This window comes from Nomascus leucogenys, chromosome 4, assembly GCF_006542625.1.
Source record: "Nomascus leucogenys isolate Asia chromosome 4, Asia_NLE_v1, whole genome shotgun sequence".
NCBI lineage: Eukaryota > Metazoa > Chordata > Mammalia > Primates > Hylobatidae > Nomascus > Nomascus leucogenys.
Genome location: NC_044384.1, coordinates 77,095,155 through 77,110,523, shown reverse-complemented (window position 1 = coordinate 77,110,523; position 15,369 = coordinate 77,095,155). Strand labels below are relative to the sequence as shown.

Genomic DNA, 15,369 nt, shown 5'->3' with positions numbered 1-15,369 from the left:
CAGTCTCGCTCTGTTGCCCAGGCTGGAGTGCAGTGGCGTGATCTCGGCTCACTGCAAGCTCCGCTTCCCAGGTTCACGCCATTCTCCTGCCTCAGCCTCCCAAGTAGCTGGGACTATAGGCGCCTGCCACCACGCCTGGCTAATTTTTTTTGTATTTTTAGTAGAGAAGGGGTTTCACCGTGTTAGCCAGGATGGTTTCGATCTCCTGACCTCCTGATCTGCCTGTCTTGGCCTCCCAAAGTGCTAGAATTCTTTTTAAACTAGCTGGCTTGATACTGAGCATTCAGTGGACAGAAGACAAAAGAAAACATTATTAACTATCACCATCATTATCATTATCAATTATTCCAGCTCTACCTTCCCCTATATGAAATACTAGGAATTCAAGGACACTTAAAACAGAGACACTAAGCTCCTAAAGAATAGCTCTATGCATTCCACCCATGCCTAGCATATTGCTTGAGCATATGACTAGTGTTCCTTGTTGATGAGAGAAGGCTGAAATGAATGTTCCACTTCCTGCCCATGGGGATCCTCATTTAGAAATGCTTTCCTCAAGATTCCATGAGAAATCAATTTCTCCCTTTAGAGGGGGGCAACCCAGTTTCTCTGAAAACACCTGATTTGTGGTACCCAGACTTTCAACCAGCTGAAGGTGAGACGTAGGACCTGGGCACTTATTCCTGGATAAGAAAACAATGTAAGAAGGAAAAGGCACAACCACTGCTCCATTAATGTGCTAAATCACAAGGCTGCTCCCACTCAAATCAGGTGCTAATATCTCTGCAGTTACAGGGGAGGGGGGACCAGAGAGAACTCCATGGAGATTGGCCAACTTCCTGTGGGTAAAAGGGTTGGAAGAGGACTGAGGCAGAAACTGAAAAGCCGCAAGCTGTATTATGGATGGGAGCCTGAAAGACCATCATGGATTTCCATACAACTCTGACTTTATCCTTCCCTTAGAAGATCACGTGAAGTGGCCAGGTGCGGTGGCTCACGACTGTAATCCCAGCACTCTGAGAGGTCGACATGGGTGGATCACCTCATGTCAGGAGTTTGAGGCCAGCCTGGCCATTATGGTGAAACCCCATCTCTACTAAAAATACAAAAATTAGCTGGGCGTAGTGGCAGGTTCCTGTAATTCCAGCTACTCAGGAGGTTGAGGCAGGAGAATCACTTGAACCCAGGAGGTGGAGGTTGCAGTGAGCCGAGATCACACCACCACACTCCAGCCTGGGCCACAGAGTAAGACTCCATCTCAAAAAAAAAAAAAAAAAAAAAAAAAAAAAAATCATGTGAAGCAGAGATCTTATCCTGCCCCCTCCCCACCAGCTTTAGAAATGGATAAAATAGGGGCCAGGCGTGGTGGCTCCCAGCACTTTGGGAGGCCGAGGCGGGTGGATCACGAGGCCAGGAGATCAAGACCACCTGGCTAACATGGTGAAACCCTGTCTCTACTAAAAATACAAAAAATTAGCCGGGTATGGTGGTGGGCGCCTATAGTCCCAGCTACTCAGGAGGCTGAGGCAGGAGAATGGCATGAACCCAGGAGGCAGAGCTTGCAGCGAGCCAAGACGGCGCCACTGCACTCCAGCCTGGGCGACAGAGTAAGACTCCATCTCAAAAAAAAAAAAAAAAAAAATCACGTGAAGCAGAGATCTTATCCTGCCCCCTCCCACCAGCTTTAGAAATGGATAAAATAAGACCTTAACTGGACTAATTCACAGTTTGATGAGACTTTAAACAAGATACAATTCAGTGATTCCAAATGGTGTTACCAGGAGCACTAGAAGGTCTCAGGGGATCCTACAGGGTAAAGAGGCAATACCAAGGGGCTGGGCCTCTACATGCCAGCCTCACTTGAACCAGAGCAGCCCTAATTTTTATGTGGTTTTTTTTTTTTTTTTTTTTTTTTTTGTATATAAGATTTCATTTGAAAAAGGGTCATGTTGCTTAAACAATCTGCTGTAGGTCAACATTCTCATTATAGACAGGAAGATCTTAGGTCCACAAAAGTTAACAGACTTTACCAGAATCAATCTCCTGACCTCCCCCAAAGAGTGCTTATCACACTTACCTAGGACTGCCCCTCTGCCAGTCAAAAAACAAGATTAAACTAAGATAGATAAACATCCAAGTAGTTATCCTAAATGAAGTCTAGTAACTAACTGGGAGGTAGAAGGTTACTTCAGCAGACACTCTCCCTCCCCAATAGTGAAAACAGAAAAGAATTAAGACAGGATCCCCACTATTCCTTAGTTCTAGTGCTGGACAAATTCAGGGAATGAGAGGGATTAGGGTTCCGGGAGGAAGGCCTCAACTGTTCTGTTCAAGATTCTCTGGGGCAGAAGATCACTATTTCTTTGACGCGAACTCAACTAGTAATTTCTGCTCATCGCTTTCCCCAACTTAACAAACATGGAAGGTAAATTGTTCCTAATTAGTTGAAGTCTACATGCCTCCACTAATTATGTCTGTTACCTGAAAGGGACTCTCCCTCCTACTCACAGTCCTCTATATCCCAAAGTAATTCTCACCTGGGGCTTCTAATAATGTAGTTAGTTGTAGCCTAGTGAAGAGAATAGGAGGATGATAGAGTAGTTACAGATTTACAGCCCCACATAGGAGCTAGTTCAGAGAGCTTTCCTCTTGCCTCTCCATTTGAAACCCTGAACTCTTTTTTAGGTTGTATGGTTTTAAACAGGGGATTCTCCAAAGAACTGAACCTCGAAAGAGGTAAAATAAATGAGAGGATAGTTTTTAAGAACAGTGGTGCCTCAGCCCAGATACATGCTTATAGAGGAGATATTCTAGTCAGATGGAGAAGAGGAGATGAGAATTTCAGAATTACCCGAGCTAGGTGCTAGAGTAAGATAAACAGGGTGTTTATGCCCCTACAAGGTGAACAGGGGAGATGCTTAGGAAAAGACGGAGCCCAGAAATTTGGTCCTGTGGAAACTAGCGCCGGGGGAAGGAACTCCAGCTATGACTTAGGATTCTTCTAACTTTGGATGAGAGGCAATAATTCCAAATAGGGTCAATATTGTCCTCCAAAATCCTCTTTCCTAGAGCTAAGAGACCATGGAATAAGGAGGGCTCCTACTTTACTGGCACCAGGGAATGAGAAAGTAGGTTAAACAGCTTCAACTATCAGTTGAGAAAATGCCTATGTCAGGACAACTCTTTGTAGGCAAACTGGTATAACCAGTCAAACACTTCAATGGTTCCAGATTAGCAAATTAAAAACAAGGATTCTGCTTGCCCTATCTCAAGAAGAGGGAGCTTGAAAGACAGAAATCACTTAATCCCCTCAATTTCCTTCTCCAAAGGCTTTGCCTCTTAAAGGAAAATAGACCCTCCCCAATTGAGCAGAGCTAAGGATGTCAAACTGGTCTTGCACATACCCCTCTTGACCCAGAACCAAAATTGCTACAGGATACTAAGATATAAATAATATAAATGTCCCTTGGTTAAAATTTTGATTCTACTTACTGGCCATATTAGCAAAAACCAAAATAAGTTCTGACATCAAAGACTCACCCCTCTTTCTGGTAGTAAATGCATGAAGAAGGACAGAACACTGAACATGTTGAGTTTAAGCAAGAGGAAAAGATTATGAAGAAAATATTAAGTCAGAGAAATGCAGGCACTGTCTCTAGATCCTTGAGAGACTGCAGCAGGTATGCTCAAGCTCAGAGCTGGGGGCCAAAAAAATCTACAACTTCTCTGCTTCAGAGGAGGTGAGAAGTAGGATGGTGTTCATGCCTTAGATAGTGATTCTTTCTCTCCTTCTTTAAAAACTAGAGAAATACATCAGTATTACTTTGCTGACTCTTTAGACAATGTGACCCACATTTTTCAGAATATCTTTTGGCTTCTAAAGCTAAATATGGGGAGTTTTCCTACCCTCCTACCTCAGATTTAACTTCTGTGTATAATTGCCTCCACCCCAACAATCTCTACTTCAATGAGCCCAAGTGTTTTTATTCCCTACCACTTCAACTCACTTCTTCCTCTTTCCAGCAACCTCATGTTGCTCTGAATAACACTTCACAACCAGGTTTGAGCCTGAACCATGACAAAGTAATTTCCCAGAAGATCCAGCATGCTCTGATGATTCCAAGAGCTGCAACTAGAGCGCTAAATCAATGACTCAACAGTATAAGGCTCAGAAGCCTGGTACATGTTAATTTATAAACAGGTAACAGCAAGGATGCTTTCCAAATGGTCAAGAGCGTAAAAAAAAAAAAAAAAAAAAAAAAACCTGAGGAAAAAGGGAAGGGTAAATCACTCAGTCTCTTCCAATAACAAGTAAATGAACAAAGTCTGAAGATCAAAGTGAGAATGATGCAGATCCTAGATCCTAAATGGGAAATTTTTTCATACCAACTGCTTTTCCCAACAGAACCAAGTAATGGGAAAATTACTGTCATTCCCTCGGCAGAAACTAACATAAAGGGACTCTTTTAGGACTCTCTTCCCAAATACAACTTACCCTTTCCTTCCTCAGTGGCCTTCACTTCTCCAGGCTTCTGCTCTTAAGAGTACAAAGAAAACATCTGGGTAACACTAAAAGCCAAAACTCTCTCATTGGTGTATCTTATAAATCAATTCTGAAATTTTCCAGTACTCCCAGTTTCCACCATCTCAAACCTTAAGCTTCAGACATCGTGGAAAAAAGCCATTAGCATTTAAAAAGTCTTTAGTCGGCCCAGCACGGTGGCTCACACCTGTAATCCCAGCATTTTGGGAGGCCAAGGTGGATGGATCACTTGAGGTCAGGAGTTTGAGACCAGCCTGGCCAATATGGTGAAACCCCATCTCTACTGAAAACAAAAAATTAGCCGGGTGTGGTGGTTGGCACTTTTAATCCTAGCTACTAAGGAGGCTGAGGCAGGAGAATCACTTGAACTCGGGAGGCGGAGGTTGCAGTGAGCCGAGACCATGACATTGCACTCCAACCTGAGTGACAGAGCAAGATGCTGTCTCCAAAAAAAAAAAAAAAAAAAGCCTTTAGTCTAGTCTAGTTCTCTTTCTTATAGAATTGACTGCTTAAACTGCTTTAAGCCTCTCTGGTGGTTTCCTCCCACTTCCTTCCTAGTTTAGGATCATCTAATGATGGAGCTGGGTAGAAAAATATGAAGACATCTACGATTCCAAAATAAAGGAGGAAAGGGTAGGTAGAAGATTCAGCGAAGTAAAACTGGTAACAAGACTGAAAGGACAGGCTTTTTCTCATTTTTCTTACATGTCTCTGGGATTTGGATTTACCTGTACCAGACACTGAGGCCTCTCAGCCACTTGGCTTTGCAAAACTCAAGAGAAAGCATATCTCCTCACTTCCCATGGAGTATCCACCCACCCAAACACCCCTGCTGGGAGAAAACTCACGTAAAGGCAAAGAAGAGTGTCGTAGCTCCCACTAGGAAGATGGCGGCTGCAGAGACCGGGACATACTTGCTGGGTTTGAATCTCTTTCCAGACTCTGCGGGCATGTTGGAGCTCTGATGGGAAATCTGCCCTGCCGCATAGCCCAGGCCCACACAGCGGCAGAACAGACAAGAAAATGGGAGGAGGGAAGCAACAGAGAGGAGTACAAAAGAAAACCAGGGAAACAGAAAACGTTATCACCCTTCCCCCTCCCAAACAAAGCCAAAGGTCAAAAGATCTCAAATGAAGGAAAGCACATGGGAGGGGGAAAGGTGATTCCAAATGATGAATAACCACCTCCCCAGAACAAGGCAGAAGGGAAGATTAAGAAACACAACTTGTACAGTTTAAAAACTGGAGACAAACAGTAGGCTGTACACATGCAAATGGTTGCAGGCGGAAAACATGGAGAGTCAGACAGGTCAAGATACAGCTCATGGATGGAGGCAGGTCTTCAAAAGAAGGAGAGAATATCAGGGTATGGCAAAAAAAACTTTGGGCAAAGAAAAATTCTTCTGAGGAGATACTATAGTACCTCCACGACTACAGTTCCATAAAATGTGAGCTGCACCTAGAAGAGGTGTGCCCTGTGTTTCTATTTCAATCCAAGAAGGAACCTGAGGCCCCTTCCAACTTTAAGGAGGAGCTGTGTTTACTGCAGTCTTTGTCTCTTTTAGGTAGTCTTCTCAATGCCACCACTCCCACAGCCTGACTTCACCAGGGCTTGTAGTCTGGCAATGGTGGTTTATTTCTCTCTTGATGGCTAAAGCTGGACAACAGCTGTTGTAAGTTTGAGCTGTAAATCCTTTTCTTTGAAGGGGCAAGGAAAACAGGGCAAGCTTGTCTGTCTTCAATCTCTTCTTGTTACTCCCAAGCCCTTTAAGGGCTCTGTTTCCTACAGAGTTCATGTAAAACTAAAGGGAAACTTAAAATCCTTGAAGCCATGTTCTTCCCAATAGGCAGAATAAGATGAAGAAATCAATTCCACTTGATGACACTTCAAAAGTTTACTGTGGATGAAAACGAAGTTCCAAAGATGTCCCTGTTTCCAGACTAGTCAATGTCTCTTCTTTCTTCAGTCTTCAGCTTTCCAGATGCAGAGTTCAACCGGTTAATGTGTCTCACCTGGAGAAAAACAAGTATCTTTATCAGAGAATTCTTTCGGGGTATTTCTTAGACACCAAGGCTAAAATTCCACAGGCTGCTGTTAAAAAGTACTTTCTGAAAGAAAGACTGTTTTCCATTTCACTTACATGTATGTGGGTAAGAAAGGACTCTAAATTGAGAGGAAAACTGATTGAGAATCCTTTGCTCTGTTCAGATTGGAAGGAGAACATGGCTTCACCTGGCCAAAGGACATCGAAGGACTAGCTCTCGTAAGGGGCCATCTCACCGGACACAGATGGTGTAACAAATACCAAGAATATCAAAATCACAAACAAGGGCACAGCAGTGAAGGGCAGTCCTAGAACAAAGATTTCTCTTTGGACAAGAAAAATTAACCTCAAAATTAGGAAAGCAAGTTTCATTTTCTTTCTCTGTGTTTCTCTTGCTCCTCTATGCTTTTTAGTTACAATCCCAAAGAGGCAGAAGCTGAATTTTTGGTCTTCTGGAACCACCCATTAGAACACTGGGTAAGAAATGTTCTTGCAGAGAAAGGCATGATGCCCTCTGAGAAACTGAATAAGCATAGGGTTGGTCCTTTTTTCCCAATTCAACAGTTTATTATTCCCATATTGGCCTAAGGTAACTGAGCCCCACCTGCCCCAATATGATTAAAAGTAACAATTATTTCTGTTAAAGACAGTAACAAACTAACACCAGCACCTTGGGATTTTATAAGATGCTTTTCATCTGGTGATCTAAAAGCATTTTACTCACATTATCTGGTGACGCAGTCCCTTATCCCACTCTTTAAAATTGAAGGCTACAGAATGCCCGAGGACAGTCCACTGAATCACCTCAGGTTCAGAACTCAAGAGGTCACATGCCCCTCTGGTGACACAAACCCTTTCTACCTTTTCATCCACTACCTGCCCAGAGATGATAACTTAGAATCTGCAAGCAAAAAATTTTAAGTTAGAATTTTAAAAGAAAGCAGTTTTATTCCCTTCTCTACTAAAAATACAAAAATCAGCTGGGCGGGCACCTGTAGTCCCAGCTACTCAGGAGGCTGAGGCAGGAGAATCACTTGAACCCAGGAGGCAGAGGTTGCAGTGAGCCACTGCACTCCAGCCTAGGCAACAGAGCAAGACTCTGTCTCAAAAAAAAAAAAAAAAAAAAAGAAAAAAAAGAAAATCAGAAGATTCAGATAACAAAATATAAATGTGCCCTATAATTTACCACTTCCTCTCTCACTTATGGCATGGAAGGCAAAAGTGCCTTCCCTTATGATTCATTTCTCTCTTTAAAATTAGGGTTTCTGGCCGGGCGCGGTGGCTCAAGCCTGTAATCCCAGCACTTTGGGAGGCCGAGGCAGGTGGATCACGAGGTCAAGAGATCAAGACCATCCTGGCTAACACAGTGAAACCCGGTCTCTACTAAAAATACAAAAAATTAGCTGGGCGTGGTGGCGGGTGCCTGTAGTCCCAGCTACTCGGGAGGCTGAGGCAGGAGAATGGCGTGAACCCAGGAGGCGGAGCTTGCAGTGAGCGGAGATCGCGCCACTGCACTCCAGCCTGGGCAAGAAAGCGAGACTCCACCTCAGAAAAAAAATAAATAAATAAAATTAGGGTTTCAGAGGGCCAAACAGCAGTATTAGAATACAGTGAGCGCCCAAAGACTCTAAGAAACTGTTATAGTCCTAGAAAACATAAATCCTCTCTAGTCCCTGATTTAATGATTATTTAACTCTCAGTTTGCTACAGGAATTGAGGCCTAACATTTGGAATGTAGGCCTCAGTAACTTTGTTAACAAAAGCAAATTCTTGATTTGTAGACAATATGTACTCTTTTTTTGAAACAGAGTTTCCCTCTGTCACCCAGGCTGAAGTGCATGGTGTGATCTCAGCTCACTGCAACCTCCGCCTCCTGGATTCAAGCAATTCTCCTGCCTCAGCCTCCCGAGCAGCTGGGATTACAGGAAGGCACCACCACGCCCAGCTAATTTTGTATTTTTAGTAGAGACGGGGTTTCATCATGTTGCCCAGGCCGGTCTCGAACTCCTGACCTCCAGGTCACCCAAAGTGCTGGGATTACAGGTGTGAGACACCCTGCCCAGACAATATGTACTATTAAAGCAAACTTTTCCCTCAAAATCCCAAAGACTAGAAAAGATGGAAAATTATACTACTTAAATTTTATCTAGAGTAGAATATCATTTAGATACTATATATTATTTCATATATTTTCCACAGGAAAAAAGTCACATGGACTAATATTGACATAGTAATAGAGAGTCATGAAAGGCCATGCAATTTTGGGAGTATAATACTGGGAATACAAAAGAGATCAGCATCTGAGATGCTTGGGGGCCACACAATAGAAGGGAAATCATAAAACCTAAGAATTCATTGGGTATAAATAAAGATGAACCAATTCTTCGCAGAAGGATGTGCTGCAGATAGTAGGATGAAACCACGAGGGTGAGTGTGGTTCATCAGAGTCAACAGTTCGAATCCATACTAGTATCAAAAAAGTATACAAGAATATGTATGCCAGCCGGGCGCGGGGGCTCACGCCTGTAATCCCAGCACTTTGGGAGGCCGAGGCGGGCGGATCATTTGAGGTCAGGAGTTCGAGACCAGCCTGGCCAACATACCAAAACCCTGCCTCTACTAAAAATACAAACAAATGAGCAGGGCGTGATGGGGCGTGCCTGAAATCCCAGCTACTAGGGAGGCTGAGACATGAGAACCGCTTGAACCCGGGAGGTGGAGGTTGCAGTGAGCCAAGACTGCAGCCACTGCACTCCAGCCTGGGCGACAGAGCCAGACTCTGTCTCAAAAATAAGAAAAAAAGTAATATGTATGCCATATTGAGGCACAGAGTAAACTATGAAATGGAAATATATATATGTAAAACAAACAATACAGGATATGTGGTCTGAAGGCTTTAATAAGGTTTAATACAGGTATTTCCTTAAATTGGTGGATACCAGCAGTACCAAGGACAACACAACTATTTTTTGTTGAAATAAGTGGTGTAACAGTACAATAGAGTAAATCTAAATACACAGTAATGGAGGTACCATGGAATAATTCACATGTCAAGGTATGGGAGAAAGAGCCAAGAAGTTTAATGTGGGTAGCCAAGAAGTTTAATGTGGGTGTTATCATTATATACCGAGGTAGCAAAATACATGGCAATATAATTTTGTAAACATTAAGTTTATACAATGGGTGATAATGAGCATTCTGAAGATATTTGATCCAGGACAAAGGGATACTGAGATAAAAGGATGATATGCAAATGTTAGATTAACTTGGTCAAGATGGCATTAACCAGGAAGTGAAGAATCCAAGGCAGAAAAATAGTCTAGCGTATAACGTATATGTGATCCTACAACTGCCTTCACAACTTTTAGCAACTTTCTTACTTCTTATTTCAGTGTTTCATTTGGCCAAGTGGGTAAAACACTTTCCACCTCCCTGCCCCAAAAAGAAATTTATATAGGTAAAATATTGACAAACGCATTCGAGCTCCACTTTAAAAAGTACAAAGTACTAAAAGCATGGAGCACTCGGCTGGTGGCGGTAGGAGGAGGAAGCGGACGGGTGAGACAGAACAGGTAACAGGACGAAGCATGAGCCAAAATAAGTATCAGCAGAGTGGAGCGATGGACTCGAACCGCAGAGCGGTAAAAGGGAAACAGCACCCGGTCCCCACCACGGGACTGGGGCAAGGAGAATCACCCGTTGGAGCAGGGCTGACGACCGCTGAAACTGAGAAGAAGGAATCCACGGCGGCCAGGCCCACCGAGGTTGAGAGAGCGGGCTGCGGGGACCGCAGAGCCCGAGGGCGCAGGGCCGGGGGCGGAAGGGGCGGCGGCTGGGCGCCAGGCACCGGGGACCGCGGTCTCGAGCTGAGTGGCCGTCTCTAACCCGTTCCGAGCCCTGGCGGTCGTGGATCCCCGGCCTCCACTCGTCGTCCGTTTCCAGGGCCCACGGGTCCCGCCGCGGTTGGAAGACCCGGCCCGGAGAAGACATGGGGCCTTAACCCCCTCCCCGTCGTCGGTCCCCCTTCCCTAGAGGTCACCCTCCCCTCCCACCTCGCTGGTCCGGCACTTCCGGTTCCGCAGGGACCGGTGTCCTCCACACTCACCCCCGAGCCCGGTGCCCGTCACCACCGCCGTCGTTGTCACCGCCGCCTCCCGGCGGTGCCGTCCTGCCTCAGAGAAGCAGCGCGCGGCCCCCGCACGCTCCACGCCCGCCCCGCTGCCGCGCGCTCCCGCCAGGCTCTCGTCTCGGAGCCGGCGCGCGGCCGTTGCCCTCAGTGCCGGGTCTCGAACCCTTCCCGCGTTCCCATTGGCTCCCTGGTCCGGGCTCGCGCGACGTCTCGCGCGGCGCACGTTTGTCTCATTCATGCGGCTCGCGCTGCCGCACCCACCCCCGCTCACTCTCCCATTCACCCATAGCCCCCACCCCGACTCCGATCTGGGGCGTGCGCGCGAACCCTGGCGACCGCGGCGACCTCGCGGCCTGATTGGCTGTAGCAACACAGCGGCGTACGCACGCGAGAAGACGAGAGCGCGCACGTAAGGCCGTGGGGTTGCGGGGACAACTAAGAGACAAGGATTGGACTAATGCACAGGAGTCAGGAATGAGGAAATGGCCAGATGAGTCTTCCCTTCTCTTGCGTCCTGTTGTATTCCCACTGAATCCAAGCAAAAACTCTCGGAAATAAGAAAAGAATTATGTGTGTGTACTAGAAGTACTCAAAAGCATGCAGCTACCTTCTCGAATTCAGCAACCCCTCTCCTACTGAGGTGGTACAGTCCAGACAGGCTTCCTGCGCAGCCAATTACCGGCGACTCTCGCCGCTTCCTGCTTCAGCCCCTTCGCGTCAGATTGGCCAACCATTTGGTGACTAGGCCTCCCTCTTCTCCTTCCCACCTCCTTTTTTTTTTTTTTTTTTTTTGATGGCAAAAACTTTATTTAAAACAATCTTGCTGGAGAAATCTTCAGTCCGGCGAGGTCGCTGGTCTGGGCAGAATCCAGGGTGATGGAATGCTCTGGGCTGTCTCCCACATGAAGGGGACGCCCGGACTTGAAGAGCCAATGTAGGGCGAGGCTCCTTCCAAGGGCCGGGGAGGGAGATGAAGAAGAGCAGGCGCCAGCCTTGGAGCCGTAGCGCTAACCGTGAGAGGGAAGCCTAAGGAGCACGCGACCTGAGGCGGTGGCAGCACCCTCCCGCCCCCGTAGTGCGAGCCGGGAAATGAACTCCCTTAATTCCATTAGTTTCCCACTGCCACACGTGGGATGGGCGCCCGCATCCCTCACCTTACCCAATCCTAGAATACAAAGCTAGAAGTAAATGGTTCTCTAGAATAGCTACTGTCCCTGGCGAGCTAACTCTGCATAGGTCATAGTGGTACACTTTGCCCTGATTAGCCCTAGACAGCTGTGAACCAATACCAATAGCAATGCCCCGTATTCTCTCCCCATTCAGCTCGAGGCTATTTCTTTTTTGGAAAGCAACTCTGGCTATTACATAATGGCCCCTCGAAAAGGTGTTTCACAAGCCATTTCCCTGAAGCCGAGGCCCCTCACCTGTAAAATCCTGAGGACTGTCCTCGGGTTTGGTCTCAAATGTCGCTGGCTTTACTGTGGTTCTGACACTTTAGCATTAGGCAGCAAGGTAAAGGATAACTACCTTCTCCTGTTTTCTGGAGTCTAGTTCCTTCTCTGACCTGGCATATATTATCAGTTCTAGTTTATTCTTGTTAACAGCGTCAATCCAGCATTTATTGCAACACACTTGAGAGTTGTTTATAACGACTTTATATTTTTAAAACTCTTTAGACCTGGCCTGTCGTGGTGGTTCACGCCTGTAATCCCAGCACTTTGGGAGGCCAAGGCAGGCGGATCACGAGGTCAGGTACTACCGAGACCAGCCTGGCCAACATAGTGAAACTCCCTCTCTACTAAAAATACAAAAATTAGTCGGGCATGGTCGGGGGAGCCTGTAATCCCAGCTACTCGGGAGGCTGAGGCATGAGGATTGCTTCAACCCGGGAGGCAGAGGTTGCAGTGAGCCGAGATCACACAACTTCACTCCAGCCTGGGCAACAGAGCAAGACTCTGTCTCAAAACAAAACAAAAACCTCTTTAGACCATATGAAAGGTAAATTATTGAAGATACAATATTGGTATTTTATTTTTTACTTTTTGAGAGGGAGTCTCACACTCACCCAGGCTGGAGTGCAGTGGCGCCATCTCAGCTCATGGCAACCTCCTCCTCCCGGGTTCAAGTGATTCTCATGCCTCAGCCTCCTGAGTAGCTGGGATCACAGGCATGTGCCACCACACCCAGCTAATATTTATATTTTTAGTAGAGATGGGGTTTCACCATGTTGGCCACACTGGTCTGGAACTCCTGACCTCAAATGATCCTCCCACCTTGGCCTCCCAAAGTGCTGGGATTACAGGCGTGAGCCACAGTGCCCGGCCTGATATTGGCATTTTCTACCTGTGAGCCATGTTTCTTTAAGATGAAGTCGGCTTTCATTTTTCTGTTGCAATATTTTTCTTGGATTTTTAGACTTTCTGATTTCCTCCACTTCACAAATTAGGCATTTTTATTTTCCTTTCAGCTGTCTAAGAACTTGTAAATAGTGGTGTCTCTTGGCTAGACAGTGTTTAATGGAAAAAAAAAAATCAGTCTTCCACCATCCAGCCAAACTCCCCTGGGATACTAGCTTGGATTGCCAAGCTTTGTTAGGTGGATGAGCACTAACAGAGGTATAATCACTATCCCAAAGTTGAAAGACAGAGATTCCACTTGTCCAGTTTTCCTTGGGATCACTCAAGGTATTTCTTGGAAAGAACGTTTAATAGAACATAAGGTTTAAAGTGCCAGCTACTTCTGAAAAGTATCCAGAGTAAAATCTAGGCTAAAACAGTGGGATATCCAGACCACCCAAACTTCAAATTAATATGTTTATCAATTAATACCCTATAGGTTTTTGTTTTTCTTTTTTGAGACTGGGTCTGGCTGTGTCACCCAGCTGGAGTGCAGTGGAGCTATCTCAGCTGACTACAACCTCCCCCTTCCATTCTCAAGCAATCCTCCCACCTCAGCTTCCTGAGTAGCTGGGACTACAGATGTGTGCCACCATGCTTGGCTAATTTTTTAAGATTTGTATAGATGAGGTCTCACTATATATTGCCCAGGCTGGTCTCGAACTCCTAGGCTCAAGTGATCCTCCTACCTCAGCCTCCCAAAGTGCTGAGATTACAGGCATGAGCCACTGCACCAGGCCCTTTACAGTTTTTCTAGCGTAGCTTATCTACACTTTTTCAAATTGTCTTCAGTTGCATTTTCTTATGCCTATAGACGGCAAACCACTGGGTCATTTTTAGTTCAACTCACTAGTAAATAAACATGCAAACAAGAACAAAATGCTGCCCTGGGGGTTAGAAGCAATCAGAGAGGAATGCCCTGCCTTTCAGCACCAAACAAACAAACAACCTCTTTATGTTTGTTTGTTTGTTTGTTTTGTTGAGACAGGGTTTCACTCCTGTCACCCAGGCTGGAGTACAGTGGTGTGATCTAGGATCACTGCAACCTCCATCTCCCAGGCTCAAGTGATTCTCCTGCCTCAGCCTCCAAAGTAGCTGGGACTACAGGCACATGCCGCCTCACCCAGCTAATTTTTGTGTTTTTTTTTTAAATTCATGAGCTATTTATTAAAATTAACACATTTAGGGAAAAAATCAATACAATGTGTACATCATTACTGAAAACTGTATACCATCATACAAAAAAAATTTTATTTGGAGAAACTGTTTTCTAATTTATGGCAAGTTTTACTTTCATAAATAAAACCATAGAACACCACAATCTAGTTCAATCTTCAAGGCTGGCCTGCTGAGCAAGGAATGTTCTTATTCTTTGTAGGAGCTCCTTCTTTACACTGTCAAGTACCAGGGCTCTGCCTTTTGGAGTGATTTCAGCCACCAAGTCATCAACAGTAATGTGTTCTAGTCTTTTTTCTTTAATTACCTGTTTACAGTGTGCCTTCAACTGATCCTTCCGGCCACATTCAATTAATTTAGCTCTCAGCAACTCTTTGAAGCATTCTCTTTCTCCAGTTTCTATCAACTTTTGGTTAATGGCTCCTCTCATCTGCGCATCTTTGTTCATCTTGCTAACCACACTCTTCGGCTGCCTGGACTTAGACCCTCAGTAGCATGGGCACCTAAGCACACAGAAAGCTAGAACATGCATTTCCCAATTTTCATGTTTTTAGGGTTTCACCAGGTTGGCCAGGGTAGTCTCCAACTGCTGAGCTCAAGTGATCCACCTGCCTTGACCTCCCAAATTACTGGGATTACAGGTCTGAGACACTGCTTCTGGTCAACCTCTTTGTGTTTAAATACTGCTATCTTTCCTCCTGTCCTTGTGAAATGTCTCTGTATGTGTTAAAGGGTAGTTCTTCCCTTTGTGCTGTGGATCCTATCTCCTTTGCTCCTGCATTTTTTTTTGGTGCTGGGGGATGGAGTCTCGCTCTGTCACCCGGGCTGGAGTGCAGTGACGCGATCTCAGCTCACTGCAACCTCCGCCTCCCATGGACAATTAATAGCTCATATTTAACACTGCCAAAAACCTCGAGTTTCCCTTGTCCCTCAGGGGGACAACTCCCTGAGTTTCCCCAATCTCATGTCTAACCTAGTGTGTCCTGTTAAAAAAAATCCAGGATGCATCCTTGATTCCATCGTTTTCCTCACCACTCCATTACAAAGTCCTGCCTTCAGAATATCCTCTCACCAGCTCTAC

The 15,369-nt window shown here is 45.5% G+C and overlaps 1 protein-coding gene and 1 pseudogene across 2 annotated transcripts in view; both read right to left on the bottom strand.

Annotated features, from left to right (window-relative positions):
* The window catches only part of ZDHHC5 (zinc finger DHHC-type containing 5), a 34,185-nt gene extending 23,144 nt beyond the window's left edge, over positions 1–11,041 (bottom strand). Inside the window, exons 1-2 of one of the 2 annotated variants that reach the window (XM_030810838.1) lie at positions 10,693–11,041; positions 5,392–6,555 (exon numbers count right to left, since the gene is read on the bottom strand). In XM_030810838.1, the coding sequence (XP_030666698.1) occupies positions 5,392–5,495 (104 nt within the window). In that variant the 5' untranslated portion in view covers positions 5,496–6,555; positions 10,693–11,041. Of the gene's footprint in view, positions 1–5,391; positions 6,556–10,639; positions 10,659–10,692 lie in introns of those variants that run through there. The other variant, XM_030810839.1, reaches the window with a different exon arrangement.
* A 3,398-nt stretch (positions 11,042–14,439) lies between these two features.
* On the bottom strand, positions 14,440–14,742 carry LOC105740323 (annotated as a pseudogene).
* Between the last annotated feature and the right edge of the window lie 627 nt (positions 14,743–15,369).